The 27,801-nt window shown below is 32.3% G+C and overlaps 1 protein-coding gene across 6 annotated transcripts in view; it reads left to right on the top strand.

The window, feature by feature from the left end:
- LOC149792951 (uncharacterized) overlaps nt 1-27,567 on the top strand; it is a 51,529-nt gene extending 23,962 nt beyond the window's left edge. For 2 of the 6 annotated variants that reach the window (XM_089966806.1, XM_089966807.1), the window contains exons 5-10: nt 2,727-2,853; nt 3,843-3,971; nt 15,109-15,144; nt 18,725-18,769; nt 22,316-22,372; nt 24,893-27,567. In XM_089966806.1, coding sequence (XP_089822932.1) covers nt 2,727-2,853; nt 3,843-3,971; nt 15,109-15,144; nt 18,725-18,769; nt 22,316-22,372; nt 24,893-24,897 — 399 coding nt within the window. In that variant the 3' untranslated portion in view covers nt 24,898-27,567. Of the gene's footprint in view, nt 1-2,726; nt 2,854-3,842; nt 3,972-15,108; nt 15,145-16,466; nt 18,770-22,315; nt 22,373-24,892 lie in introns of all 6 variants that reach the window. The other 4 variants (XR_016422677.1, XR_016422678.1, XM_089966808.1 and 1 more) reach the window with 4 other exon arrangements.
- The last annotated feature ends 234 nt before the right edge of the window (nt 27,568-27,801 follow it).

Genomic DNA, 27,801 nt, shown 5'->3' with positions numbered 1-27,801 from the left:
GTGGGTTTGAACCCCGAACTGGTGACAAATGACTTCTAAACAGTATTTGAATCTGCCTCCTTTTACTTTCAGCACTAAGAGGTTTGTGTTACGATGGATCGGCTAGGTGCCAGGATAATGTGACTGGGTGGGACATGATGTCGCATGTCTGCGCCATATGCCTGAGCGCCAGGCATCACTAAACTGACATACTACATATATAGTAGCGATATGTCTCCAATTGTTTAAACTAGGTCAGCAATCTAAAAACTCTGCGTACAAACAATCGACATACTCACTCAAAAAGTAATAGTGAATTCATGTAAGATTTCCCTCAAATAGCGGTAGTAATCGTTTAAAAAATAGACGTAAACACAGTTTCCTGTCCATTCTGTCGGGTGACCAAGGAGCCATTACGCACGCCCTGCCCCTCCAATTCTGCTCTAGGATCCCTCATGAACAATCATTGTTCGTAGCAGACCAATTGGGCCGGAAGCTTTGATCCCTCTACATGAGACAACCACTATCTTACTTCGAGCCAACGTCATCAATATGAGCACCAGACGGGTTTCATAACAACCACCGAATACGTCTCTCCATCCATGCTATAGCCATACATCCAATATCTCATATTCAAATTAAGAAAGATGGTCACACCTCCAAACATACATACATTTCAAAACATAAGGACTAAATATGAGTAGTACATACGACCCGGTCATTTACAAATGCAATGATGTACATTACGCGCGCGCTAACGTGGACATTATTACATAATACATCATTTCTTTGGATCTACTGTACAAGATCATTATTATAATAACCATGTTCGTATGTGAGTCTCCATCGGATAAGAAGAATCGTATTGAACTTTAAAAAGTGTAACATTTTCTCATCATTGTAATAATGCAACATTTAAATGAATTTAATTCATCTGTTTGGTTATAAAATGGCTTACTTGAAAAAAGACCGGGTGGAATCCATGGCTACAAAGCTTAACTTTATCGGTTTCTCCTTGCATACGCTTTGCTCGAGCAGCATTGGACGAACCAAATTAAGTGTTTTGAAATATTACAAGACTAAATAAACCACTCCCTGATAATGGTATAAGCAGAAACGAAACACCAGCACAGTATACCTCAGTTGTAATAAAAAAAAACAACATAAGAATACACAATTCGTGACAAAAATAAACAATAAGATGGCCAGAATGTGGGACTTAAATTTGCTTCAGGAACATTCTAAGGTCAAATTATCATGACACATTACCATTATTGTAAAGTACAATCTACAAACATGAAAATAGTTAGCTACCAAAACAAGATCTTTGCCAACAATGATCATTAAGCCACAACATACAATCTTAAATACAAATTAAACACACGATATAAAATACTACTACTACTAATAATAAAAATAATAATAATGATAATAATAAAAGCAATATAGTATCTATGTATATGTATTATCAAAAATATGAACATGTATTATATTATCTTGAAATTATGAGTAGGAGAATTATACCTGTTTAATGGGGGTTTTAATAGACGTCAAACGGATACAACACATGTGATGTACTCATAGTGTAGAATTGCCTATTTTTTTGAGACCTTTCTACTTACGATGTAGTCTATATATTATCAAACAACACGATTGTAGGAAAATCATAAGGACAAGAACAGATATCCCATTTCATGTTTTAATTATTTAATATTAATGGCATTGCTCCCCGTGTTTCTAACTCACAGTATCTGATCTCAGAATCATAACTTTTGCGATAACATAATACTATTACATACACATTTCCTACTAATTATGACTGATATTGACTAATCATTGTGATACAAGCACAGCCAATACGTTGTTCTAAAATTAATTGAACATTTCTGTTGCACATTTGTGTGACAATACAGCTTTTTTTAACGGAGTACACATCCGGATCATGAATATCTTGTCCCGCTTCATCAGAAGATAGATGGAAGGAATTTATGAGAAACGAATATTTCTGTATCGACCGATAGTAACGCCCTGCTTTGTAAAATTTGATTCTGATGACATTGAAAAAGCCATTGCGAAGGGATAGGTTAGTACAATTATTTAGGCTACTTTACGCAGAAGATCACCTCTTCCATGTTCCCATTCAGCATCGAATATTTTATCTTATGTTGTACTTTAATTCCATATTATTCACTAGAAACATTATCATGCGATATAATCTATTTATGCTAAACGACACAATCAACAAAGGATATGTTTATTTGATTAAAAGGTTTGAATCTCCTGTAGCTTACCCCCGACATATCAATTTACTTGCACATGTGTACAGAGCGAACCAATGATCGTTAGCATAATTCAAAATGAGTATGAAACAAAACCTAGAAACAAGGAAATACTTTTAGGTGGGTATATTGGGAAGATAAGGGATCACCTGCACAGAATCAACCAACTCTAAGAAAGAAATTTCCTTATATTAAATTGTAGATGATTGTACACACCATCCATCTTTGTGTTTGTATGAGTGGCGTAAAAAATGTGAATGACATATAACATTATGTGTTTGTGGGTTTTCTTGTACATTCTTCCGTCGATCTTTCCATGATTTTAAGAAAATAAAGATATTAACACAACTATGAATATTCAACATTAATTTACATATAATGACTAATTCGTAACACGAATATCTCCAGAAATTGGAATATTGGATGAAACAAGCACTAAAATGCATGAAAAATAATTTTCTTTTGCAGCAAAACGTGATAAAGTTATTGCCTGGACAAGGAGCGGGAACAGTATATGCCTGTATTGATAGTCCTGCATTTAGATGTGCAAAAAACTTAAAGTTATCCGACTACTGTACCGTTTTCGAAGATGATAGTAAGTAATTTGTCGCGTTCTCTTGCACACGATATTATAATTAGTGCCGACATTGGCACTTACTATGCATTTGTACACTTTGTATTCCGTATCGTGGCAGATGGTAATTTCGCTAATCCAGCAGTATCACCAATTTGAATAATTTCTAACAAATATGCACATTCTTGAAGCAACGTCAGCTACAGTACCTACAACAACTGTGCGTAGAGTTTTCTTAACGCGTCACCTTTGATAGAGAAAGGGAATTATGAGCTTTTAAATTAATGCAGATATGCAAGTCCGTTATAAACACGAATGTCGTTAATGTAGGTATGAAAATAAAGACATTGGAACCTCAAGTATAAATATTCGATATTAAACATGGCGCTTATTTTCTACTAAAGTCTCATAGTCAATGAGCATTACCAGTAACTGCCGTCTTTATGTTAACCTTCAAATCCTCACTTCGGGCGGGATATATTGAGTTATAATATTCGTCCGTGTCTCTGTTTGTCGCTCTATCTGCCAATTAACATTATATCTTCAGTATGACTTGCATAAGAAAGTGACAGGGAGGATTCCTTATTCTGAACTGGAGGGAAGGAGAAAAGAACAATTTCAATTTTATCCATATTTGTTATATCTTCAATCGCTGTTTTTTCTATGCGGTGATTCATTTTCATACTAAAACATTTGAACTTCATAAACCCGAAACTTGTATTATTTGTATAACTCTATTCCGGTCTTCATATGGTGTCTGACCAGGACAGAACGGACATATATTGTTCCATTTCGGCTATTAATCATATTCTGCACCGAAGATATATATATATATATATATATATATATATATATATATATATATATATATATATATATATATATATATATAAGGATACATTATATCAATGTGATATAGCTGTAACAAGTGATATTGCAACCATTTAAATTTATTTCACATTTAGGGGCCAAAATTATACATTCCTCTGATCTTTCTTATTTTATTACAGGTTTAACGCAATCGAATATATCAGTAGGATCAACAATGACAACGGTTACACTAGTTATAAACATTTTTATAATCCTTCTGGTTACTATGGGTTTGTGTATAATCATCATCCGGCTCAAGGTCATGAAATGTAAGTTTTACTTGTTTTATTTGTTTATTTTAATTGAGAAAATTAAGTATATGTATCTATTTATATTTGTATGAAGTCGCATAGGTATATACATATACAATCAGGTACGTACGTAGTAATTATATCTCCTTGCAAATATGTGTAAATAATGTTATTGTGGCGTAGCACTAGCGTATGCATGTAAATGGAGTAGAGGAGTAGAAATATTGTTAAATTAATACTGTAAAATTAACGGAATGTACCACATCGTGTTCTCGACTGTCGTGTCATGTTTTTCACCTGTTGTGCGTTATACATGCAGTCTTTCTTAATACTGTCCATGCGAGTTTAGACTTCTATAAATCTCATGCCGAGAATTTTAATCCCTACATTGTTAGACGCTGATATGTGCAGTGGAATATATACTCATATGTCTACATGTGGTGATTTTATACAATTCAGTTATCAGTGCAATATATTGTTATTTTAAAATGGTTAGTTGTTTCTTCAGTGTCTATTATTAGGAATATTCGTTATTACGATTTAAACTGCTTTCGTGCACTCTTAAATCGTATCAGTAGTTATTTATGTATTTGTATATATGTCCGTCTATACATCGGTTAATCCAAAGCCTTAAATTAAAATGTGTGCGATCTTAGCTGATTGACCTAAGATTTAGTTCACTGGAAGCATTTCAGTTTATTTAATCAACTTTAGAATTAAATACATTCCAATTGAAAGAGCACACAATATAAACCTTGTTGCAAGAATTCAATTAGCACGTGTTCCATTCCAAAACAAACACTACACAATATCAAAGTTTTGAATGCGATGTTGGATATTTATTGAAACATTTCCAACAGGCAAACATAAATATAATGAATATGAAAGTTCCGTGACAGGGAAATGTAGTAAGTAAATCGTATAATGCATGGGAAGTCTATAATGCCTCTTTTTGTGTTGTGTTTCATTTCTTAAATTCCTTCCATGGCTGTGCATATTTAGGGAGAGTCACAAATATATAAATTACTGAAAATTCATGAATGATAAGCGTATTTTGCATGAAGAATACATAATTGCTTTAAAAGAGTTAAAGGTTAGGTTAGATTTATCTTTCTTGCGATATTGCAATCATGATTTTAAGCACGTCGTACGTTTTTAAATATTCTTGCCTTTCAGTTGACTTCAAAACAACCACATCATCTTTATCCTCAATCCCATTTGATAACTCTATGCTCCATTTAACTCATCGAATGATTAAACCACTTCATCCAGATAACGTGTGGCTAGAGGAGCAAATCAGGATATCGCGTTATGGTAGTAGTGGGTGCAATCCTTTACAGGATAAGGAAGTAATTAATTCAAATACATATACAATAGATTTACCATAATACAAGAGGTCCATTCAGTAGCCATCAGAAAATCTGGTTTCCATTTAGAACATCATACCTGCCTCATAATATTAGTCACCTGGGTATCAGGTAAATCGGTCAATTAAACAACTAAATGACCACTATGTGAAATGAATTTTCTCAGTATTTGAGTTATGTGCCGATCTAACTTATTTCACACGTGTTAGCACTCGACATAATTATGAATATCCTCTACATTTAATCAAAGTTAATTATCTAAAGATACTAGATTAACTTTTCTGAATGTCTTAGTAAAATGTATTACATGAGCTAAAGCGTCTTACCGTATTTGAACAGGTGTAGCAGCAGAGGAGGTGAACATAACGCTTTATACGAAAATGAAAAAAATAAGGTCAATAACGTCCATTCGAAGCCTCTACCCTACCGATAGTTTCTCTAACTGGGCTAGTTTTTGTTGTTATTATTTTATTGTTGTCGTTATTGCTTTTTAAAAGTATGCGCGCGTGTTTACCCATCGTGACGCTTCATTGAGGTCGCACACCTTCCGCTGCTATTATTAAATCATTATCATATCAGTAATGCAACCATCTATGGCGTCTTATACAGCTAGATTAGCTCGAGAGATATTAGAATCAATCAAGATTCTGTTCAACACAAACTGCAAGAACATCAAGAATCTCAAGTTGAATTAACAATAGGCACAGAACAATTATTTAAGCCTGTAACAAAAAGTACTCAAAGAGTTGCAGAAGCAACTGAAAAGAACAGCTAAATGAACTAAAATAACAAAGTAGCTTTTAATAGATCTTCCTGCTGATATAGCTGCTGTTCAACTTGCTGCTCAACCACCTATAGGGAATGAAGGTATGGACGAAGAAAAGAAAACACGAAGAGAACACTAAAAAGGGAGAACACGAGTTAGGTTTAAGGGGCAAATTTACTGAGAACGGTATACAAGAGATATAAACATCTTGATATACGTGAATTAGGATTTCTCAAAGGCGTATATATTTAAAGAAACGAATATGTTAAGGGTATATATCGTGAAACGTGGAATAATTGGGTGTTTTGTAAACACCAAGGAATAAATGAAACAAGATTGAATGATAAAGCGATTTACAGTAATGGGCTCTGCGATGTTGTTCAACGTTCATTCAGAAGGATAGCCCAGAAGGCAATACCGAATGCAAAACAATTATGAATGAAATCTATTGATTTTGTTCGTCAAACATTTCCTAGCGCGATAAGAGATGTTGCCGGTAAATCGTTCTCGCCGATCAAAGAAGGACTAGCACGATTAATACGACGAAAACCACAACCAGGAAAATTACCCAGCACTGAACTTATGCTGCGAAATAAAGAATTCAAGCCGCAAATCAAAAACTAGCAGAGATGACTAGTGAATACCCATACCAAAGAAAGAGTAAAATAAATAAATACAAGCTTTATTTTGGGAGATCGTCTTTGTTTTAGACGATAATAAATATAATAAAGGTGTTTAATCGTTTATCTGATCCAGCGGTTGATATGGACGCACCAGTCCTTAAAGACGAATATTAATTGTATTTTTATAACGTATGGCAACCTAATCAACGTGGACAAATTGCATATCAAGTTCACGATACAAGCAGATTCTTTCTGTCCGATGAGGTTTTCTTGAGGTAGAAGGTGAAAGTATAAATCATATATTACTGTATACGAAGCTAATTATAGCATCGGTTTTGCCAATAATGGTATTTTTGCGATGTTTGAAAGTGCTACGTGTATGATTGATGGGAAAAATATTGAAACGATTCAGAAAGACGTTAATGATGCTACAATAATACTAGGTTTAGCAAGATATTCTGATGATTATACAAGATCAGCTGGTCCGACAATGAATTCTGAGCGATTAAAATCAAAGAATCATAGTTATATGATATTCGACGATTTGGAGTTAGTTAGATTTTATTAAAAATAAACCGACATCAAGAACCAGCTGAAGATATATGATTAAAGTTTAAAATTAATACTCTAGCGCGTGCATAGCATCGTTTTATGACATTTATGTGACGTGATGAAAATATTGATACTGGTTTACAAATACCACCGATATATTTTATAAATCGGCATCCGATCTATTACTTATCTTTGGAACATCTTGATTAAAGTAGACAGTCTTTTGTTAATGTCCATTTTGGAGATCGTGTAAATCCAGGTGCTGGTGTTTATTACAGATCAATCGCTGTTATATTCAGTGACAAAGAAATGTTAATTGAATGTGCTAGTGGAAGAATGAGAGTTATTGACGCTCCGGAAGAAACGATATATATTTTCATATGTTTACAAATCTGCGTAGAAACGCTTAAAAACTTAATTAAATCGCTGATAATGTATGGAAGTCCGTTGACGGTTGACGCAAAACGCCCTGTACTTAACACAAAACTCGGTGATATTAAAACAGCTATATCAGATATTGAAATGATTAGAAAAAAGTAGATGTTATAAGCAGAATTCCTAATATCGTTAAAACAATTAATTTGATTAAAATTCGATACAAGCAGATTGATAACATCGTATACACGGTCAATGTACCTTAAGATCTTGACTTGACTTGGTAAACACTTTTCGGAAACAAGCTGGGTACAAATAGTTTTATTACGATATAAGCTGGATGTAAATACACGGATATCGTTAATTGTAAGTGAAGCAATTATAACATATCGTTCCCAGAAAGAAGTTTGGTAACCGGCACTAAAGAAATATTCTGATTATGAAAATCCTGATATGACTGATTTTGAGAATAAAAAAGCAAAAGATCTTGGTAGAAAATAATCGGTAAATTTACCCAAGGAGGTTGATATGATCATAAACGACATTGTACAATATTAATTATAAATGATGCTGAGTTAGACTTTTAGATCCTGCTCCAATAAACAGTAACACAGAAAGAGTGACAACAACAACCTTTAACAAATTTAACACATACTTTATTTTGCTGGAAAAATTCTGTACAAATGTAAAAAGGAGAAGAACTTACGGTTTCAAGAATCAAATCCAACAAATAATTTAAGAATAACGTCCTAGTAAGAAATGTTCTAATAATTTCAAGTTCGATGGATGACGATGACGTATGCTGTAGTCAGTAATGTGCTTATCTACATTTCCTTGTAGAACTACAAATAATGACACCCTGGTGTTGGAAATCCATATTAAATTTGTAAGAAATATCTTTCCAAAATTTCTGTGTGAGCGCCCCTCAAAATATTTCCAGAGAAAAATAATCAATCCTTTTAAAATCCAACTGATCTAAATAAAATTAGAACTATAAACCTGGCTACAACAAAATAACCTGACATCGCTGTTAAAAGCCCAAAACTGAGAAATCTATCTCAAAGCATCTCTATTAAAACTAACACAGGCGCGTAATGGAAAAACCGGAATTGCGAAATCGAAAAGGGGATTCACGTGATTATGTTTATGTCACGTACACCAACAATGACTCTGACGACATCCAATCATTCTAGTCCATGAAATATAAAAGTGTTTACATCTTAAATCATGCAGTCCAATCATTCTATAAAAAAAATTGTTACGAAGGTAGCTATATGTTCTGAAACAAGGTCAGAATTTAAATCAAAACATGGTGTTTACAAAACTAACAGTCAAGTTCAAACAATATTCTGAAAAGGTATCATCTCTAGTGGTGAATACATTTACATTATAATATCATATAATATAATAAAAATTTAAAACTGACAAACAATCAAATTAAAATTGATATGAATTAAGTCAGATACACGTAAAACCTTCCCCCATAAAAAGAAAGATTTATATGATCAAGCTTTCTTTTTACAACAGACTAATTAAACACGAGTTTTAAGAAAAAGATAAGAAGTACTCTTATGAATTATAAAGAGTGTACATGAAATGATACATTTCTATACACGGGGAATTCAGAAATAGCCTCGACCTTTACATCTATAGGTTTAACTTTTCCATGTCTCAGGATATGTCCTAGAAAAGTTACACTAGCGCGACATAACTCACTTTTAGATAATTAATTGTCAAACATGCATCTGTGAGTCTGTCAAAGAATTTCTGAATTGTTGCTAAATGTTCTTTCCAAGTGTCGTTGTAGTTTATGACATCATCAATCTAAGCATCACAATTGTTTAAGCTAGAGGTAATCATATTCACGAGGCGATGAAATGTACTTGGCGACCCTTTCATCCTAAACATCATTACTGTATATTGGTGAAGCCAATCAGGAGTCACGAGGGCCGAAATTTCCTTTGCTCTTTCCGTTAGCGGAATATGCCAAAATCCATCCAGATGGGCAAATTTGGTGACATACCTAGCATTCGCAATCTTATCAATACAGTCATCAATTATTAGTAGTGGGAAAATGAATCTGCTTTTGTCACACTATTCACCTTCCTATAATCAGTACACAGACGGAAAGTTTTATCTGGTTTTGGAACAAGTATGCATTGTGAAATCCAGTCACTTTCACTGGGCTCTATAACATCATTCTGAAGCAAATATTGAACTTCCTTTTTCATATATTCCTGTTTGAGAGTGTTCATCCTGTATGGGTGTTGTTTGACAGGTTTGGAATTTACAATGGCATCCTCACAGCAAATTTTGTTTGTCCTTGTAGGAACAGCTGGAAATAAGTGTTCATATTCAAATAATAATTGTTTAAGTTAATTTCTTTCTTGCTCTTGCAAATGTGAAAGTTTCTGGTCCAGATCTTTCATAATTTCTGAATTTCGAAAATTTGTCACTCCAATTTCAATATAATCTGATGATATTCCTTCACTTAAATCTTCACTGAGTGGGACAGGTACAGGTACAGCTAAATTAATTGAATGTTTAACGTGGCTATCTCGTTCAGTATACCCGTTTTAGCGTGTTCATGTGATAGAGTTGTTTTGTTAACGCCTCACAGGAGTACGTATGATGTAATTTAAATATTTATTTTCATGTCAGCGGAGTATGGTCAATAATACTTGGCCTGAAGTGGATTGTATGGTATTGGCAAGAGAGTCAGAACCGAAAACTCCTTTCCTTCGAGTTTCTATCATATCTTAACTTCATTTGGGATTGAGTGCAGATTTGCTCTTGCGACCTCTCAAGACTTTGTCAAGTTGTATTTAAAATTAGAAACTTAATCAGGAATATTAATTTCAGAAAGAAGTTTTTATTTCTTTAACGTCAGTGGTCCACGCACAGTGTGTCCAAAATCCGTTTCAAAGGGACTGAAACCTAACGATTCTTGAACTGATTTCCTAACAGCAAACAATAGTAAATGAACGCCTTCATTCCAATCTTTACCCGTATCAAAACTGTATGATGGAATCATATTTTTTTAAAAGTCTGATGGAATCTTTCTAATGAACCTTGGCTCTCAGGATGATAGGCAGAAGAGTTAAATTGTTGCATGCTTAAATCATACAGAACATTTTGTAAAATTTCAGACATGAAATTTGAGCCTTGATCAGATTGTACGAACTTCGAAAGCCAAAACTGAGTAAAAAACTTTATCAAAGCTTTTACTATTGTTTTAGATTTTATATTCCTCAAGGGAATTGCCTCTGCAAACTTTGTTGACGCACACATAATGGTCAATAGGTAAGGGTTACCTGACTTGGTCTTAGGTAAGGGACCAACACAATTTACCATAATTCTACTAAATGGTTCGTCCAAGGCAGGAATAGGTTGTAGATGAGCCTTAGGAACTCTCTGATTTTGTTTTCCTACCATTTAACAGGTATTGCAAGATCTACAGTATTTACCAACAACACTCTTGACTTTTGGCCAATATAATTTAGTTAAGATCTTGTGATAAGTTGTATTGATCCCTAAATGACCAGCCAATGGAGTTTCATGGTCCAGACTAAGTATTTCCTGTCTGTACATTTTGGGAACTACAATAGTTCACTGACCATTCGTCACCAGCAGGTACCTCGGGAGTTCTCCATTTTCTCATTAGAATTCTATTTTTAATGAAATAACAGGCATGAACTTCAGTAGCGTCAGTTTCATTAATGGCCTTCTAAAACAATCAGGAGATCTCAGGATCTTTTTCCTGTTCGGCGAAACGTGATTGTCGTTTATCACCTTTATTAGAATAAAGTGAAAGAGTCATTAAAAGAAAATCACTCTGATCAATACCTTCTGATTGATCCTCACAAGAAGCGAATGTCGATCCAATTGAAAAATAATTCCCTGATTTATTTCCAGCTTGTGCAGTTGACAGTGCTATCTCAAAAATGCTCTTGAGAATGATGTTGATAAGGAAACTATTCCCGTAACTGACAGGGTCAGGCATTGGATAAGGTCACTTTCACTCCTTGTTTGGATCAATTAGAAAGTATTGATTACATTTGGGATGAAAGGGTCGCCAAAAGTACATTTCAACGTCTCATGAATATGATTACATCTGGACTAGACAATTGTGATGCTTATATCGATGATGTCATCATCCACAACGAAGCCTGGATAGAACATTTAGCAACAATTCGAAAATTCTTTAGCAGACTCCCAGATGCATGTTTGACAATTAATTTGTCTAAAAGTGAGTTCTGCCGTGCGCATGTAAAATTCTAGGACACATCATATGCCATGGACACGTTAAACATATATATGATAAGTTCAAGGCTATCTCTAAATTTCCCATGCCTGTTAATAAAATGCAACTGATGCGATTTTTGGGTAAGGCCGGATAGTACCGAAACTATTGTTCCCATTTTTCTATATTTGCTGAACCCCTGACACATTTATTGAGTAAGAAAAACACGTTCCCTTAGACTGAAAAATGTCATGAAGCTTTTGACTAGTTGAAAGCCAAGCTTAAAAGAGCTCTAGTTCTTACAGTTCCAAATTTCAGCAAATCTTTAAAGTGTCTGTTGACGCAAGTGATTTAGAGGTTGGAGCAGTTTTTATTCTAAGAAACTAAAAAAGCACGAAAGAAATTATTTAACAATCGAGAAGGAATGTTAGGCTTACATATTGGCATCACTACATTTAAAAAGTTACCTTAATTCAGCTTCTTCTTCGAGTATTGTACATAGTTATCACAATCCCCTTACATTCATCAGCAAGATGAAAAACCAAAGTCAAAGACGACTAAGGTGGAGTTTGCTATTACAGAAATATAATTTAATATCAAACGCACTTTCCCTTTTATTTCATGTACACTGCGTGTAATTTTTACGAGTCATTTTTAGCCTCTTGTGTAAAAGTCTGAGGTAAAAAAAGCTTAATATAAAAATCTTTCTTTTTATTTATGGAGTAAGTGTTATGTATACTTAGTTTAATTATATCTGACTTAATATACATTTCTTTCAACTTATTGTTTGTCAGTTTTAATTTTTAATTACAGGATGTTGTATGTAAATGTATTCACTAGAGATGATACTTTTGCGGAAAATAGGTTGACGTTGACTGTTCGATTTATAAACACCAGGTGTTGTTTTAAATCCTGACCTTGTTTCAAAATTTGTAGCAATCGCGTAAACAAGTTCTATTTTTTAAATGATTGGTTGTTTTCGAGGTCATGATGGGACTTCGTGTTTAAGATATAAACTTTTCTTTTAGTTTTTTACTTCTTAGAGTTAAACGATTTGTTTTTGTCAGGGTCACACTGGGTGAACGTGACCTTAACAAGTACTTAATTTCTATGAGTTTCGAGAACATGACCATGTGACTCCTTGTTTACGTTTTAGAAGACCATATAAGCTCTGTTTTGGAGAATTATTCTCAGTAGAAGCTGGGTTGTTACATGGGAAGATGTATGTTGTGACTTTTCTAGTTATTCCAGTTTATTTGGATTGGAATTATTTCAAATTACTTGGATTCAAAAGCACTAATTCTGCTATTTTTTCTGGAAAATAGTGTGCTCATGTAAAAGTGATGAACAAGGGCAGGTTGTTATATATAAACAAGTATTAAGCTATCAGAAGCCGCAGTGATAATCCTTGTTTCTAGAAGGACCTGTATACTTCAAAACTACAGGTTACAACATACATCATGGTTTTCCATCTTGGATTCTTGGCCGGGATTCGAACTTGACAACATTAGACCATTTTTCGTTAGGATTTTGATCTTAATACGCTACATCATGAACGTGGCACGCATGATCAATAGCGTTTATTGGATATTCACCGGGGTTTGATAGATCTTGCTAATCAAGTCGAATATATGGTCTGATTCCAGGACCACATTAATTATATTCAGGGATATGTTTTTCTGCTGGTTATTTGGCCCATGGAGCTCCTGGTAATTGCCCCAGAGAAGTAGCTATATCACCACCGATTGTATGTCCTGACTTTTACCACAATGTAAACATCTGCTTGTAACCGCACGTAAGTTAGTACTTGTTATTATTTTTGTTAATCCACTTTTAAGGGTGGATATTCTGCATCGAACACAATATAGATTCATATTATAAGTATATGGATGTAATTGACTGATCAGCGACACGGAAGCAAGAACCAGTAAAACATCGAATTGCTCTACCAAATTCTATCAGACCAATTATCGTAGGTCCATCTGGTTCGTTTAAAACACAATTGCTACTTAATCTGATAATGAGATGGTCTAAAAGTGATTAGAGATAAATCTAATATTTTAGTTGTGTTTAAATGAGTTGATACACATTATCTGCGAAGTATTCATCAAAAATCTTCTTTTCGCGAGGACAGTCAACCCATCCCGGATTTATAACAATAAATTTACATGATCCTCAATCAGGATATCATATAGGCCCTGCTATAAGTTTAGGATGAGAGACTGATTTAATTATATCAGCAGAGGAGGTGGTACCTCAGTGAAGCGTCACGGTGGGAAAACACGGGAGCATACTTTTGAAAACCACTAACGACAATAATAAAGTTATAAAAAATCTAACCCAATTCAAGGCTTCGGTTTGACGTTATTGACCTTAATTTTTCCATTTTCTTAGTAAGCCTTATTTTTCCAAAAATGACGTTCAATCAAAAGGTCTGTCACCTCCTTTGAAGCTGGTGTGGCTAAAAATAATTCTTTGAAGATCACTATCGTAAACAGAGCTCTACATTATAGACATTAGAAGGACAACTATAGTGATAACATCCTTTAAGCAACAGTTTAAATTTATGTGAAAGATGCAGGGCAAAATGTATTGTCCTCACGACTGTGGAGGAGAAATATTTATAAGTGCAAACTAGTTCAAATGGGTATGGGAAGAGAGATGACCAAAGTTCATTCGGGAATTATTTAATCCATTCATGACTAATAATTAGTTCTGGGGATAATTAGGTTATAGCTTCTTCAAGTCTCGTCACTAAAAGGTGTCTGTTATAATTTATTGAGAGAGAGAGAGAGAGAAAGAGAGAAAGAGACTCATTTTACCCATTCACGTTTTCTTCTCTCTTTCCAAATTGTAACATAGGTCCGATGCCATCTTTTTGCCCATTAAAAAATCATTCCTTCCAAAAATGTAGCCGACATCCCATTGACCATCTTCTACTCCATAACTTAGGTTTACGTGGTCTCTCCATCTTACTTTATATTGACCAGGGTTACCTTTTCTTTCTAGATAAGGGAATTTAGTGAGTGGAGGAGGTTCGTCATCATTTGACCTGTAGGAGTAATTTGCATGATAGCGGCATTGAAAATCCTCTCAAGCACTTCTACTACTATCAGTTAGAAGAAAATAAACCATGTTTGAGTGTTTTACTAAAATTGTTTGCCACAAAACCTAAAGTATTATTTAGTGACTGTTTGAAAATTAAGATTTTATTCATTTATTCATGCAGACAGTTTGAAGAAGAATACACTGAAACATAAGCCAGGTAATATTTTTTATTTTGTTTCGTTTCTTAAAAATAATTTTTGTTTCTACTGGAAAACATTTAGCTCACCTCACTGAAGGCTGAGCGAACAAATTGAAATATGTGAAATCCATCTCGCGTTGTTCTGAAGCCTTTCTATTGAACGCTTCCGTTCTGGATGTTTTAATCTTTGTCAACTTTGATCAAACAAGACAAATTTAAATCTTGGAGAGCAGGCTCGTATCTTCATAATCTTGGATGGTTTCTATAATGGGTGATTCTCTGGCATAGGACAGTTTGATGATAATCGTATGGAATAATGGGTTAACATTATCAAAACAATAGGCGGATGATTATTAGAAAGAGTGTACGTACTAAGAACATGGTATGCGTTATGGTGTTACAGCTAAAGAGGCTATTGTTGATGCCCTCAATTCATACTCGGTAAATATAAGTAACCACATGTGAATAATATTTGACTACTGACGAAATCGCCGCATTACACTTAGAATGTGGATTTTGTGTCATGCATTACTATGCTTGTTACCATCTCTGATGACTTGGTGAGAACTTTTATATGGTCACTATTTTCGTACAGTGATGGATCCGATAGTTAGACGTTTGTCGATTGTATTTATATACACACTTTAGTCAAGCGCCGTTTATAGGCCAATAGGGTCACGATTCCTGCTATTACGATTAAAACAACTTCTGAAATAGTATTGACTGAGATGCTAAGAGAGCTTATCGGTTCACTTGTTTCCATTAAAGCGATTGTAGTTATGATCAGAATTTGACAAGGCTTTATAAGAAAGCTTATAACAGGAATATATATGTGAGTGTGTCATTATAGTAGAATCGACGCATATATTTTTTTGGCCTTGATTGTTAGCACCTTAGAAACAACCATACTGAAAATATTTGATCATATTTAGCATTTCAACTCATATTAAAATCTCATGGGAATTCAATTTTCAACAATGTCTTTGCAAGTTCCTGCTATTGCAGTCAGATGCGCGCTTCCTGACCCGTTTGAACTTTATAGGAAAGCCCTAATATAAATCGTGTTGTTGAAATGTTAACGAACTGAATGAGCTTATGTTACTCCGCTCGAAATAGTGCCTGTTCCTGTTTTGATTTACGTTTCAACTCTTTATTTTATTGACTGTTTGAGTAGTGTGCATTTATACCAATTTGTCACATGTATACAGTGTGAACATGTAGTGTATGCTATATATTATACCCATAGGTGATCATTCGTTGATAATGCTGAAATTGTCGTTATATGATTCGAATTGCATCCATATCCAAAAATCTAAACAAAAAGTGTTTTTTTTTTTTAGATGCAGCCACCGTTCAATGACGAAGGGCTTCGTTTGTTGATTGCTTCAACATTATTTATGTCTTTGTCTATGACAGGTTACTGACTTAAGCATAAATATGTCAAAAGTGTCAATTGTTTGAGAGATGGAGAAACAGTTGGAGCTACCATTGCTAAATTCGCAACATCTCATGTTACCATCTCGAGCAAGTTACCACATAAAGCCTCATGTTCTCCTGCCAAAAATATACCCACTCTTAAAGATTTGAATTTAGTTGCAAGTTATACAAAATAATTTTCATCATCTTTGTTGATTCCCTGTCCATGCTGAAAACAACCATGACAAATGACAAAAGGCTACCATCGCAGATATTAAAGAAACAGTATGTGCTAATAAAATATCGGATTCGTATTTAGCACTAACTGTTGGTAACTACTCACTCTGATAAAAAAGTTAGTGTAAGAGGCCAGATCTGAGCCTGGCTGACACGTTTCCGATGGAAGATTTCATATACAGATTATAAACATTGATTAAATCCGCAATGTTCGGTAAATTTGGCACAATATGGTAAATGAAAACGAAATTCAGAGCAGCAAACATTTTTTGGAGAGTAGCACACTTTGTAAAGAACATAACGCGGAGATGAGATTATATTATTCCGATTGTTTATCCGACATTCAGGCATAACTACACAGGGGTGAAACTCGACCAGAGTGCATAGCATACCAGTGTCCACTGACCGTGAAACATATACGTGATGAGTGTGCTGTTTTTTACCATGTCATATAGAGTAGTTTGTCATGAACTAAATGGAGACGTTGTAAGGATGTGTAACAATGGATATGATGTACCAAGTAATAAATTGAGATGTTTTAGATTATGCGGCTTAGGTAAACAAATTGGGCATGTGTTTCATTTCATGGAATTTCTATTTATACAGATGAAAAATCTTGACATTTTAAGGTTTATATTACTTGTATTTCATGTTTGAGTTCTTTTGGAAACGGTGAACATTTAAAATGTTCCTGCTTTGTACAATTTGTGACCATTTCGTAACTATGATTTTCGTCGGCATCGTCTAGATAATTTTGAGCAGATAAGCCTGTAATACTAGTTACCCTTGTTATTAATGTTTATTCAGGCAAAGATACTTTTAAGAGAAATGGAACGCGTCTTTATATTTTAAAAAAACAATGTCGTCATTGACAAAAGATCATAACTTGTGCATCCAGTTTCATAACAATTTTAGATGTATAACTGGGCCAGAAATTTACACCAGTCTTGACTGAAAACTGGATTTGTGAAATCATAACGTAAAGAAAATAATCATACAGATATTTATTTTAATACAATTTTAAACAATTTTATGCAGTTCTGTATTATAAACGCCACTGGGAAAAATTGTCCAGCCTATGAATCGATTAACTTTCTTTATTCAGTATATTTACCTCTCCGTGCATAATATAGGTTGTCGTGACCATAAGATTACCTAAAGAGTCAACATTTTGTATTAAAGTGTACTTAAGGAGAACAGAGAATCCATACGTGTATTTATATATAATCGATTATTATTAGGTCTCTTAGAAAGTTGTGAAAACACGTCGTTTGTACTGGAGCTGTTAAGTTAGGTCTTTACACAGACATTTATTACATTTCGATGATGACAAAATATTTTTCTTTATGTTCAGTCGGTTTAGTCCTGATCACAAAAATTCTTAATTACATTTGGTATTCTATATTCCAGAACCGGGATATATTTGCAAAGTGTTTTTACGCTGAATTTATTTGATACTTTGAAGAGACTCCAACATAAAAAATCATGAATGTCTATTGTTGTAATGGTGGTTTATAGTGTTCTAGGAAATGCATTATATAATTCTCCTTCGTACATTTCTGTGTTTAAGGCATACTTTTGAGAATGAGTACATGCTCTGTTGAACGAACGGTTAGTTATATGCATAGTATAATTTTTAATTTGGAAATATGTGTTACTTATGCGGCTTATGTAAGAAATGTGGGCATGTGTTTCATTTCATGGAACTTATGTCTATATAGATATTATCTAGATACATAATCTTGACATTTTAAAGTTTATATTATTTGTATTTCATGTTTATATTCTTTTCGAATGGTTGAACATTTAAAATGTTCTTGCTTGGTACAATTTGTGACAGTTTCCTAACTATGATTTTCGTCGACATCGTCTAGATAATGTTTTTTCAGTGTTACCGAACATAGTATAAAGAAAATTCTGGTGATTATATTTGTCTTGTTTTCAGAAGAAGAAATGCCTTTAACAACAGAGGAAAGAATCCCATCACACAGTAAATTGTGACAACTTTTATTTAGTATTTATTCGGTTATTGTTACTCCTCAGTATTATTTATTTTTTTATTTTGAGACACAAAACAATGACATTACAAATTCTTTTCATTACATTAAAAAAGATTAAGACTGAAAGTGTTGCATTTCAATTGTGGATGGCATGGTTATGCTACTACTACTACTACTACTACTACTACTAATAATAATAATAATAATTATTATCATTATTATTATTATTATAAGAAAATCATATTGCCTTAAGTGAAATTTAAGGTGAATATGGGATAAGCTAGAGTGGTTCTATTTCGCAGAGGTGGTTCTCTCAAGAAGTTACGAAAAATAATTCTATGAGCATACCTATGTATAGATTTACTAATAGTATAAATATGTAGGAAGTATATCTTCTTGAAAACTCTTGGTATATGTACCAAAAGACTATATTGGCAGGCCCTGAAGGCTGTGCAAATCCTGAAACAAAATATATCACAATTTGGCAGATTACCCGTAACTGGATTGCTTCCTCTGTTTTTGACGCAAAGATAGCTGCCATACTTTAATAATGAGCTGAGGTTTGAGGATATTATGACGTCAATGATATTGAAAAAGCTCATTTGTCATATTGTAAATATATTCTTTTTACCTTTAAGTCTACTCCACATACATTCGTACATAATGAATTAGAAAGAATTAGTATACAGTGTATAAGATATAAACTTATTTTAAAATATTGGCTAAGCATTATAAGCATGCCAAAAGGCAGGTATCCTAAACAATGTTATGACTTTCAGTTAATATGTGGGAAAAATTGTGATTGCTGGGCTAACAGTGTTAAATAGCATATATTTATATTTGGATTTGACAATGTTAGGTGTTCACAGGGCGTAAATGATGAAAGTATCCTTATTCGATTGTTCAGCCAGCAATGTGAAGATATTGCCAGAAAATATCTGCATGATGGAGTTAAGCTGATGGAAAGAATGCGCTTCTATAAGTCATTGGGAGTAGATTTTGCTTGTCAAAGATATCTTGAATTGTTGTGAGATAACCCTCTGTATTATATACTCACTATGCTTAGTGTCAAATTTTTAACGTTAACATTTCAAATGAATTTCATTGTATTACTGCTTGCACGCTATATGTAAAAATACGAAGAAAATACCTACCCACCTTTGTATATAATAGTCCGACTTTATAAACTTGTCACGTCCTTTATGCACATTGATACTGGTCAAATTATGGTGCCTCATTTAGCAGTATTTGTTATAGAAGTCTTAAAGATTAACGAAACCGTTTTATCAACGACTTGGTTGAATTACCTTGCTCAGGTTATTAGAAAAAAATGTATGCTTATTTAGCTCACTTCAAAGTTTGCTATCCAAAATATAACATCAATGGTAAAGTGAGGCTATTTGTTATATCGAATCGAAAACGAATATATATATATATATATATATATATATATATATATATATATATATATATATATATATATATATATATATATATATAGTGTGTGCGTGTGGAATTAAAAAACAACACAGACGCAGATAAGCCTTTGATACTAGTTACGCATTTCATTTATGTTTATTCAGGCAAAAATACTTTTAATAGAAACGGAAGGCGTCTTCATATTATACATATTTTAAAACAATGTCGTCATTGACAAAAGGTCATAACTTGTACATCCAGTTTCATAACAATTTGACATGTATAACGGAGCTAGTAATATACACCAGTCTTAACTGAAAACTGGATTTGTGAAATCATAAGGTAAAGACAAATAATAATACAGACAATTACTTTCATCAAATTTTCTACAATTATATGTAATATCGTATTATAAACGCCACTGGGAAAAAAGTGTCCAGGCTATGAATCCAGTAACTTTCTTTATTCAGTCTATTTACCTCTCCATGCATAATATCGGTTGTCATGAACGAAAAATTACCTAAAGAGTCAATGTGTATTGAAGGAGAACAGAGAATCCATACGTGTATTTAGATATAATCGATTATTATTAGTTCTCTTAGAAAGTTGTGAAAACACATATTTTCTACTGGAGCTGTTAAGTTTGGTAGTTTCACAGAGATTCGTTACATTTAGATGATGACACAATATCTTTCTATATAGTCAATCGGTTTAGTCCTGATCACAAAAACTGTCAATTACATTTGGTATTCTATATTCCAGAACCGGGATATACTTGCAAAGTGTTTTTACACTGATTTTATTTGATACGTTGAGGAGACTCCAAAATATAATAATTGCATGTCTTTTGTGGTAATGATGATTCATAGTGTTCTAGGAAATCTATTGTATAATTCTGCTTCGTACATTATGCTGTGTTAAGTTATCATTTTGAGAACGAATACATGCTTTGTTGAACAAACAGTTAATTATATGTATACTAGAATGTCAATTCAAAAATATGTTTTAGTCCGTTCAAAACATTTTATATTAACAATCGTCCGAACTGATGCGTCGGTATATTTTGACTTGGCTATAAGGTATGCTGTATTTGCATGACCTGGTTTGACAAGGAGAGTGTTTCACATACTGGTGGATACTACTTTGTTTGACAAGAACGTTTACAGATATAGTATTATCATATATTTTTATCACATTTACATATCAAACGATACATGCTGTTGTATGCACTTTAAGTCAATATATTTGTCGAGTTAAAGTGATGTTTTGAAGTTCTTCCTCTGAATAGTTTACCATCATGAGGATGTCATATAAAATTCTTAGCCAAAAAGTGGTACTACCATTCTCCTGTTCAAGACATTATTGTTCTAATGTACCCGAAGAAAACTTAATCTTCGATAAATAATACATGTGTTTGATGCAAAACAAAACTAAAGAAAATATATGAATCAAGAACTATGTCAACAAGAGAAGAGAATTGGTAAACATCATTTAGCGCATTAAAACTGTAAAAATAGCATTATTTATACAACAAAATATCACAACGTCAGGAATAAAAACAGCAATCGGAACATTTACATAGGAAGGACTAAGTTTTCAATAAACAGATGTATACGATTTAAATAAAATATATACGAATCGAATGCATCGAGACAGCTGATCCTATTCATCAACGCCATATTCTCATCAACGCTAACTTTATTTCACGAGAACGTATTTACTTTATTAAGGACATAATGTCGCCTGAAATTGAAAATAACATGCACTACATAACATTTCAACAGTTTTTACCAGTCGATGGCTCGGTTGCATTTCTTTGGTACTTCGTTTACCGTGTCCACCAACTCACTTGATAAGGAATGTTAATAAACGTATGATATGTACTGGCAATAAAACACTTCGTATTTGTGAATTTGATATTAAGATTTAAAATCATTAATAACAATGTGAAATACACACATTTTCTTTAATTAGCACAAAAATCGATTATATAATTAAGAAACCCATGCAAAACCACTGATATAATGGATAAGTGACGCCTTTTTACATGTTTCTCTACTTTCGTATTTATACAATTACAATAATGCTAATATCACCAAATATGTTTTTATATTCAGGCGTGGGGTCCTTATCTCATGATTCTGGTTTGGGTACACATTGTCCGTCTACTACAGGTAATACCGTTACAAATTAGTTTGTGCAGAACGCTTAATGACATGTAGACTATAATATAATTGTTTTGTGGAGGATTGGCTATATGTGTACACCATTTTCTTTCAAGCACGCATTAAAATTAACATATAAAACTGAAATTAAGCAGAATTTCCATCTCATGGAATTCTAAAACGATATTAGATAATATTTGAATGGGTTCATATTATAACGCATAATGACTAAAATGTTCTCCTGAAGCTTTGATATTTAACTTCAGAATGATACGACTCTGCTGTAATAATCTAAGTAGAAGATAAACGTTTTTTAATAAACAATTTATTTCCTTAGATACAAAGTGAAGCTTTGAAGAAAAAAAAACGTATAATATTGTGAATTAAGTCCAAAATAAGTCTTAATATATTTATCGCAAGCCTAAAAGTATAAAATGTTCCAAATTCCAAGAAAATGAATGTGCTGTACAAATAGTGTTGATGTGATGTATCGCACTGAGATAATCCTAAATGTCTTTGTGTGTATCCTCAGAAATCGGAAATCAGTGTTTAGGTATCAGTGTTAATGATCATTATGAGATTCCAATGAATAATTTAAAGAAATACTTCCTCTCAAATATAGGTGAACAAAATTAAAAGTGATTCGACTAGACTGATATGAAAATAAGAATGAATAATTTTGTTTATCAGAATCATATATGAAAACTTAACACGCAATGCGAGACCAAAGCTATGGATCATTTTCCCATCAAATTCGTAAACCAGAAATGCCACTCACAGAACACTGTTAAACAAGGGCGGCAAATGAACGTATTTAAGTAAACATCAAGACAAAGATCATGTAGACAAAATATTTTCCAAAAAAATAAACAAAGTAATGAAGTCAAATTAAAGTAAACATATTTGTATAGCATAGCATTAGTTAGGTAGACCCAAACACATGCTTTCAATGACAGACACATGACAAACACATAATACAAATTAAATATACATAACATTAATAATTCTCACACATACACATGGGAAAAAGTCAGCGAAAATAAGTGTTATATCTCAGTTTCATTGCTGCTATATATAATTCCGTTTCGATTTATTTGCCTACATAAGTTTCCCTTCATTGTAGAAAGTGACATTTCTTTCTATCCAAATCAGAGCAAGAAATTTTTTTGAAGGCATTTGAGGGATTTTTCTTTTTTCCAGTCCCAGCACCATTTTTGACACGTAAATTGTCAGACCCCTAATTGCTGTTGAATTGATAGGGAGGAATTTACCACAATGCCTAATCCTACATCTATCTTTTTATTCGTTTGTGTTCCTCAATCTCCTCCCTATATCTTTTATAAACAATATTCATACAAATATAAGGATACGAGATATATTTACACACCAGAGCTTTTGATTTTGCTTATAGGTGAATTGATTTATATGTTCCTTATGGAAGTCAGAAGTTAATATCAGAGCTCTTATTAAAGTATAATAATAACAATACAAATAATAATAATAATAACAATAATGATAATAATAATAATACAAATAATAATAATAATAATAATAATGATAATAATAACAATACAAATAATAATAATAATAATAATAATAACAATAATGATAATAATAATAATACAAATAATAATAATAATAACAATAATGATAATAATAATAATACAAATAATAATAATAATAATAATAATAACAATAATGATAATAATAATAATACAAATAATAATAATAATAACAATAATGATAATAATAATAATACAAATAATAATAATAATAATAATAATAATGATAATAATAATAATACAAATAATAATGATAATAATGATAATGATAATAATAACAATAATGATAATAATAATAATACAAATAATAATAATAACAATAATGATAATAATAATAATACAAATAATAATAATAATAATAATAATGATAATAATAATAATAATAATAATAATAATAATAATAATAATAATAATAATATTATTATTATTATTATTATTATTATTATTATTAATACCAGTGTTGTGAAGGTGGTGTTTATAATGTTGTTGTCATTTATTTATTATGTTCGTATTGTGTTTTGCAGTAATGCTGATAGTGATGGTAATATCAATATTAATGACAGCTTGCTTTTAGCATTTCGAGTCTTTTAGAATATATTTGTAACCATTACTTTCAAATACCTGTTACATATAAAATCAGTAATTGACAATTTCATCTGTTCCACATATGGGACCGCACCGAGTGCAGCAAAAAGACAGACCATGCGCAAATTCCTTTGAGCTGTATAACCTTTAAATACAGATTTTGTTTTCAATTTCATAACTTTCAACAAATATTTAGACTCAGATATAAATTAATGAATCAATGATATGGTATCTTATCTTAGAAATTAAGTTTCCACACAATTTATATATGATCATACGAGATGATAAAATGTACACAAGCACTCACACAGACACACGCATAGAAGCTTCAACTAATTTAGGCACGTATGAACTTAATACAGGAATTATTTCTGTTTAAAAGGTTGATGGTTCCAAAAGACCAAGAACACACATTTATCACCGAAGACGCCAGATTCTAACAAAGGTCTCCACTCTACAGTTCTTACCAGGCGAAGGATTTCTCGCCTCACACCAGTCACAACAAAACTTGAGTCACTTACCAATCCACATTTTTCACCATTTTCACACGTTTTTTGGATCGTGCTCGGAAACACATTTAAAGCATGTTTTCAGCTATATGTGTTGTGTATATTTTACGTTTTGACAGGACAGGTTGTTTTCACATTTCACTAAGTGGAAAATGTCAATTTAATTGAACCACAGTTCATCGCTTGTTTAAATTACCAAGTATCGGGCATATGGCTCTAAGAAGTCATTTAAGTGAACTCTAGGCCGTATCTACCAATGTTCTGAATTATATATATATATATATATATATATATATATATATATATATATATATATATATATATATATATATATATATATATATATATATGAAGTACAAATTAAAATCTTACAAGCTACTGCCGACAATATCATTTAGATTCGAATACAGCTTATGTTATGTATTTAGATAGTACATTCTTAAAAGAGTTAGCCTATATGGTCATGCCTAATTTTGAAACACAGAGAAAATAAATATTCAATTTTACGGTGGTGGAAATATCACTTACTTCAGTGAAAAAATTGCGGTTTTAGTTGACCCTATCCAAGATTACATTCCTGTTCCTGAGTTTACAAATCCCACCTAAAGCCATGCCAGGCTTCAAGAGTTAGAAGTACATTTCTATTAATATGCCAGGGAGGCTGGAAAATATTATAAAAAAGTATTTTGAAAGAGGTGTGATAGATATAAACAAGTTAGTACATTTGTTGAAAATCACTTGAGTGTGAGGACATGTCACCTTTAAATCTAAGTAGAAAGAGATTTCAACAACATTCATGTTAAATACAGCCACGGTTTTCACTTATGGCACTGAATTTATGACAAAACTATGAAATTCGTTGAATGCGTTCTTTGACCTACTCATTCACAGCACATATTGAATATCATAGTAAATTAAACTTCAAATTGGTATATGAAAGTTTATAGTAAGTTTTGAAATTCTATTGTTATCTACATAAAATGGAATTTTATATATATATATATATATATATATATATATATATATATATATATATATATATATATATATATGATTTAGTTAATTAACGCTGTTCAACGATTAATCGAGATGTTTGCTATGAGATTGGCACGCATGTCAACATTATAGAGTTTTAAGTCATGCTCAAAGTCATCTTGTCTTTTTCGAACAATGGAATGAATAATGTATCTTGTTTTGAACTTAACTACGTGTCTTAGAATGAGATGATTTCCAACAAAAATAATGCATACAAGTTTACCAGCAGATATAATTTTGAAAAATAAATGGAACAAATCGTGCAAGCATATGCTTCTTATGCTATGACTCCTAGGAGACTTTATCTCATACCTTTAGGAACTGTTCCAAAACTGCGTCATTACTTACTAGTTGTAGTGGTGCATAATTGGTGAGTATACAATTTTCAAGTTTCAAAAGGAGACTTTGTTTTGGTGTAATATACAAGAAAAAAGATACACTGATTAAACACCTTTTGTTAAAATTGAAATTGTACATCTACAAATGTAGATTTTACAATGAAACATTGAAAATAACCCATTATGAAACTTGAATTTCAGAACAAATATTATGTATACATCAATTTCGCATGGAAACACGTTTGATGACAGCCAGTCTGCAAATATAAGTTTCAATGTTTCGCACGGCGTTTGCAAATCATAACTACAATTTTACGTAAGCTCAGATATGTCCGTATGTAAATTTTTGCATCGATATTTGTACGGCCTCATTTATTTTATGATTGTCTTGGGCATATAATATATGAAAATTAAGTGTTTATTCACATCTTTAAAGTAATTGTAAAGGTGTTAATAGAGAAAATTGTTAAAGTACTATTCGTCTACAAATGTATACATGTACTTTTCAGATACTGTGGTAATTCAAGAAAATAATCATTTAAAATTTTAAATTATAAACTAATGCAAAAATATTGTCAAATTAGTAAATATAAATATAATAGCCACTTTATACAACCAGTAATAAAACGTGAATTTTGAATCTAATGATAACATGTATATATGCAAAACGTAAATGTGTATTGCTATCTGTACTTAAGTTTATCTATTTGCATATGTATGTCTATATGTGTATCCACGTATACGCATGTGTATGTATTTATGTGTACGTTTGTTGATATATTTGGATGGGTGTATATATGTATTGCACTCCCCCTCTCCCTCATTAAGAGACTATTGACACATTTGTCTCCTTCATTTGTTTCCTCTCCAATATACAGAATCCATGATACAATTCTGTATCAGGTTTAGATTAGAATATACTATTATTTACTAGTTTTAACAACTATTCCTTGTAAAGTAACAGCCACTTATAATAAAACGATAACGAAGTATGAGATAGTGGAATGGAGAATAATAACAAATATCTTATATTGTATTAAGTGCGTTCCTTTTGTTTTGAAATGTTTGTACTTTTAACATGTTAAGTGCCTTATTTCCATTTTGAAATATTTTGATAATGTAACTATGTATTAGTCGTTACTATGGATATTCGAAGAATAAAAGCGTTTCCTATATCATCATTTGTTGTTAACTTTATCGAGCGGTTGCAAAAAGCGGTTATTTTACAGAATTCTTGAACAACAATCAACTGCCTACAAATGTGTTTCAAATATTTTACTGGCAGAAGTTGGTACAATCACACAACTCATGGTTATCGACACGTTTGATTTAAGAAATACTATTACATTATTTTCACAATGGATGTTTTAGAGATACTAGGAGACATTTCTCATCCATACAGTTAGTAT

Source organism: Sinohyriopsis cumingii, chromosome 8 (genome assembly GCF_028554795.1).
Source record: "Sinohyriopsis cumingii isolate HCF-2022 chromosome 8, ASM2855479v2, whole genome shotgun sequence".
NCBI classification, from domain to species: Eukaryota; Metazoa; Mollusca; class Bivalvia; order Unionida; family Unionidae; genus Sinohyriopsis; species Sinohyriopsis cumingii.
This window is presented reverse-complemented; position numbering and strand designations above follow the sequence as displayed.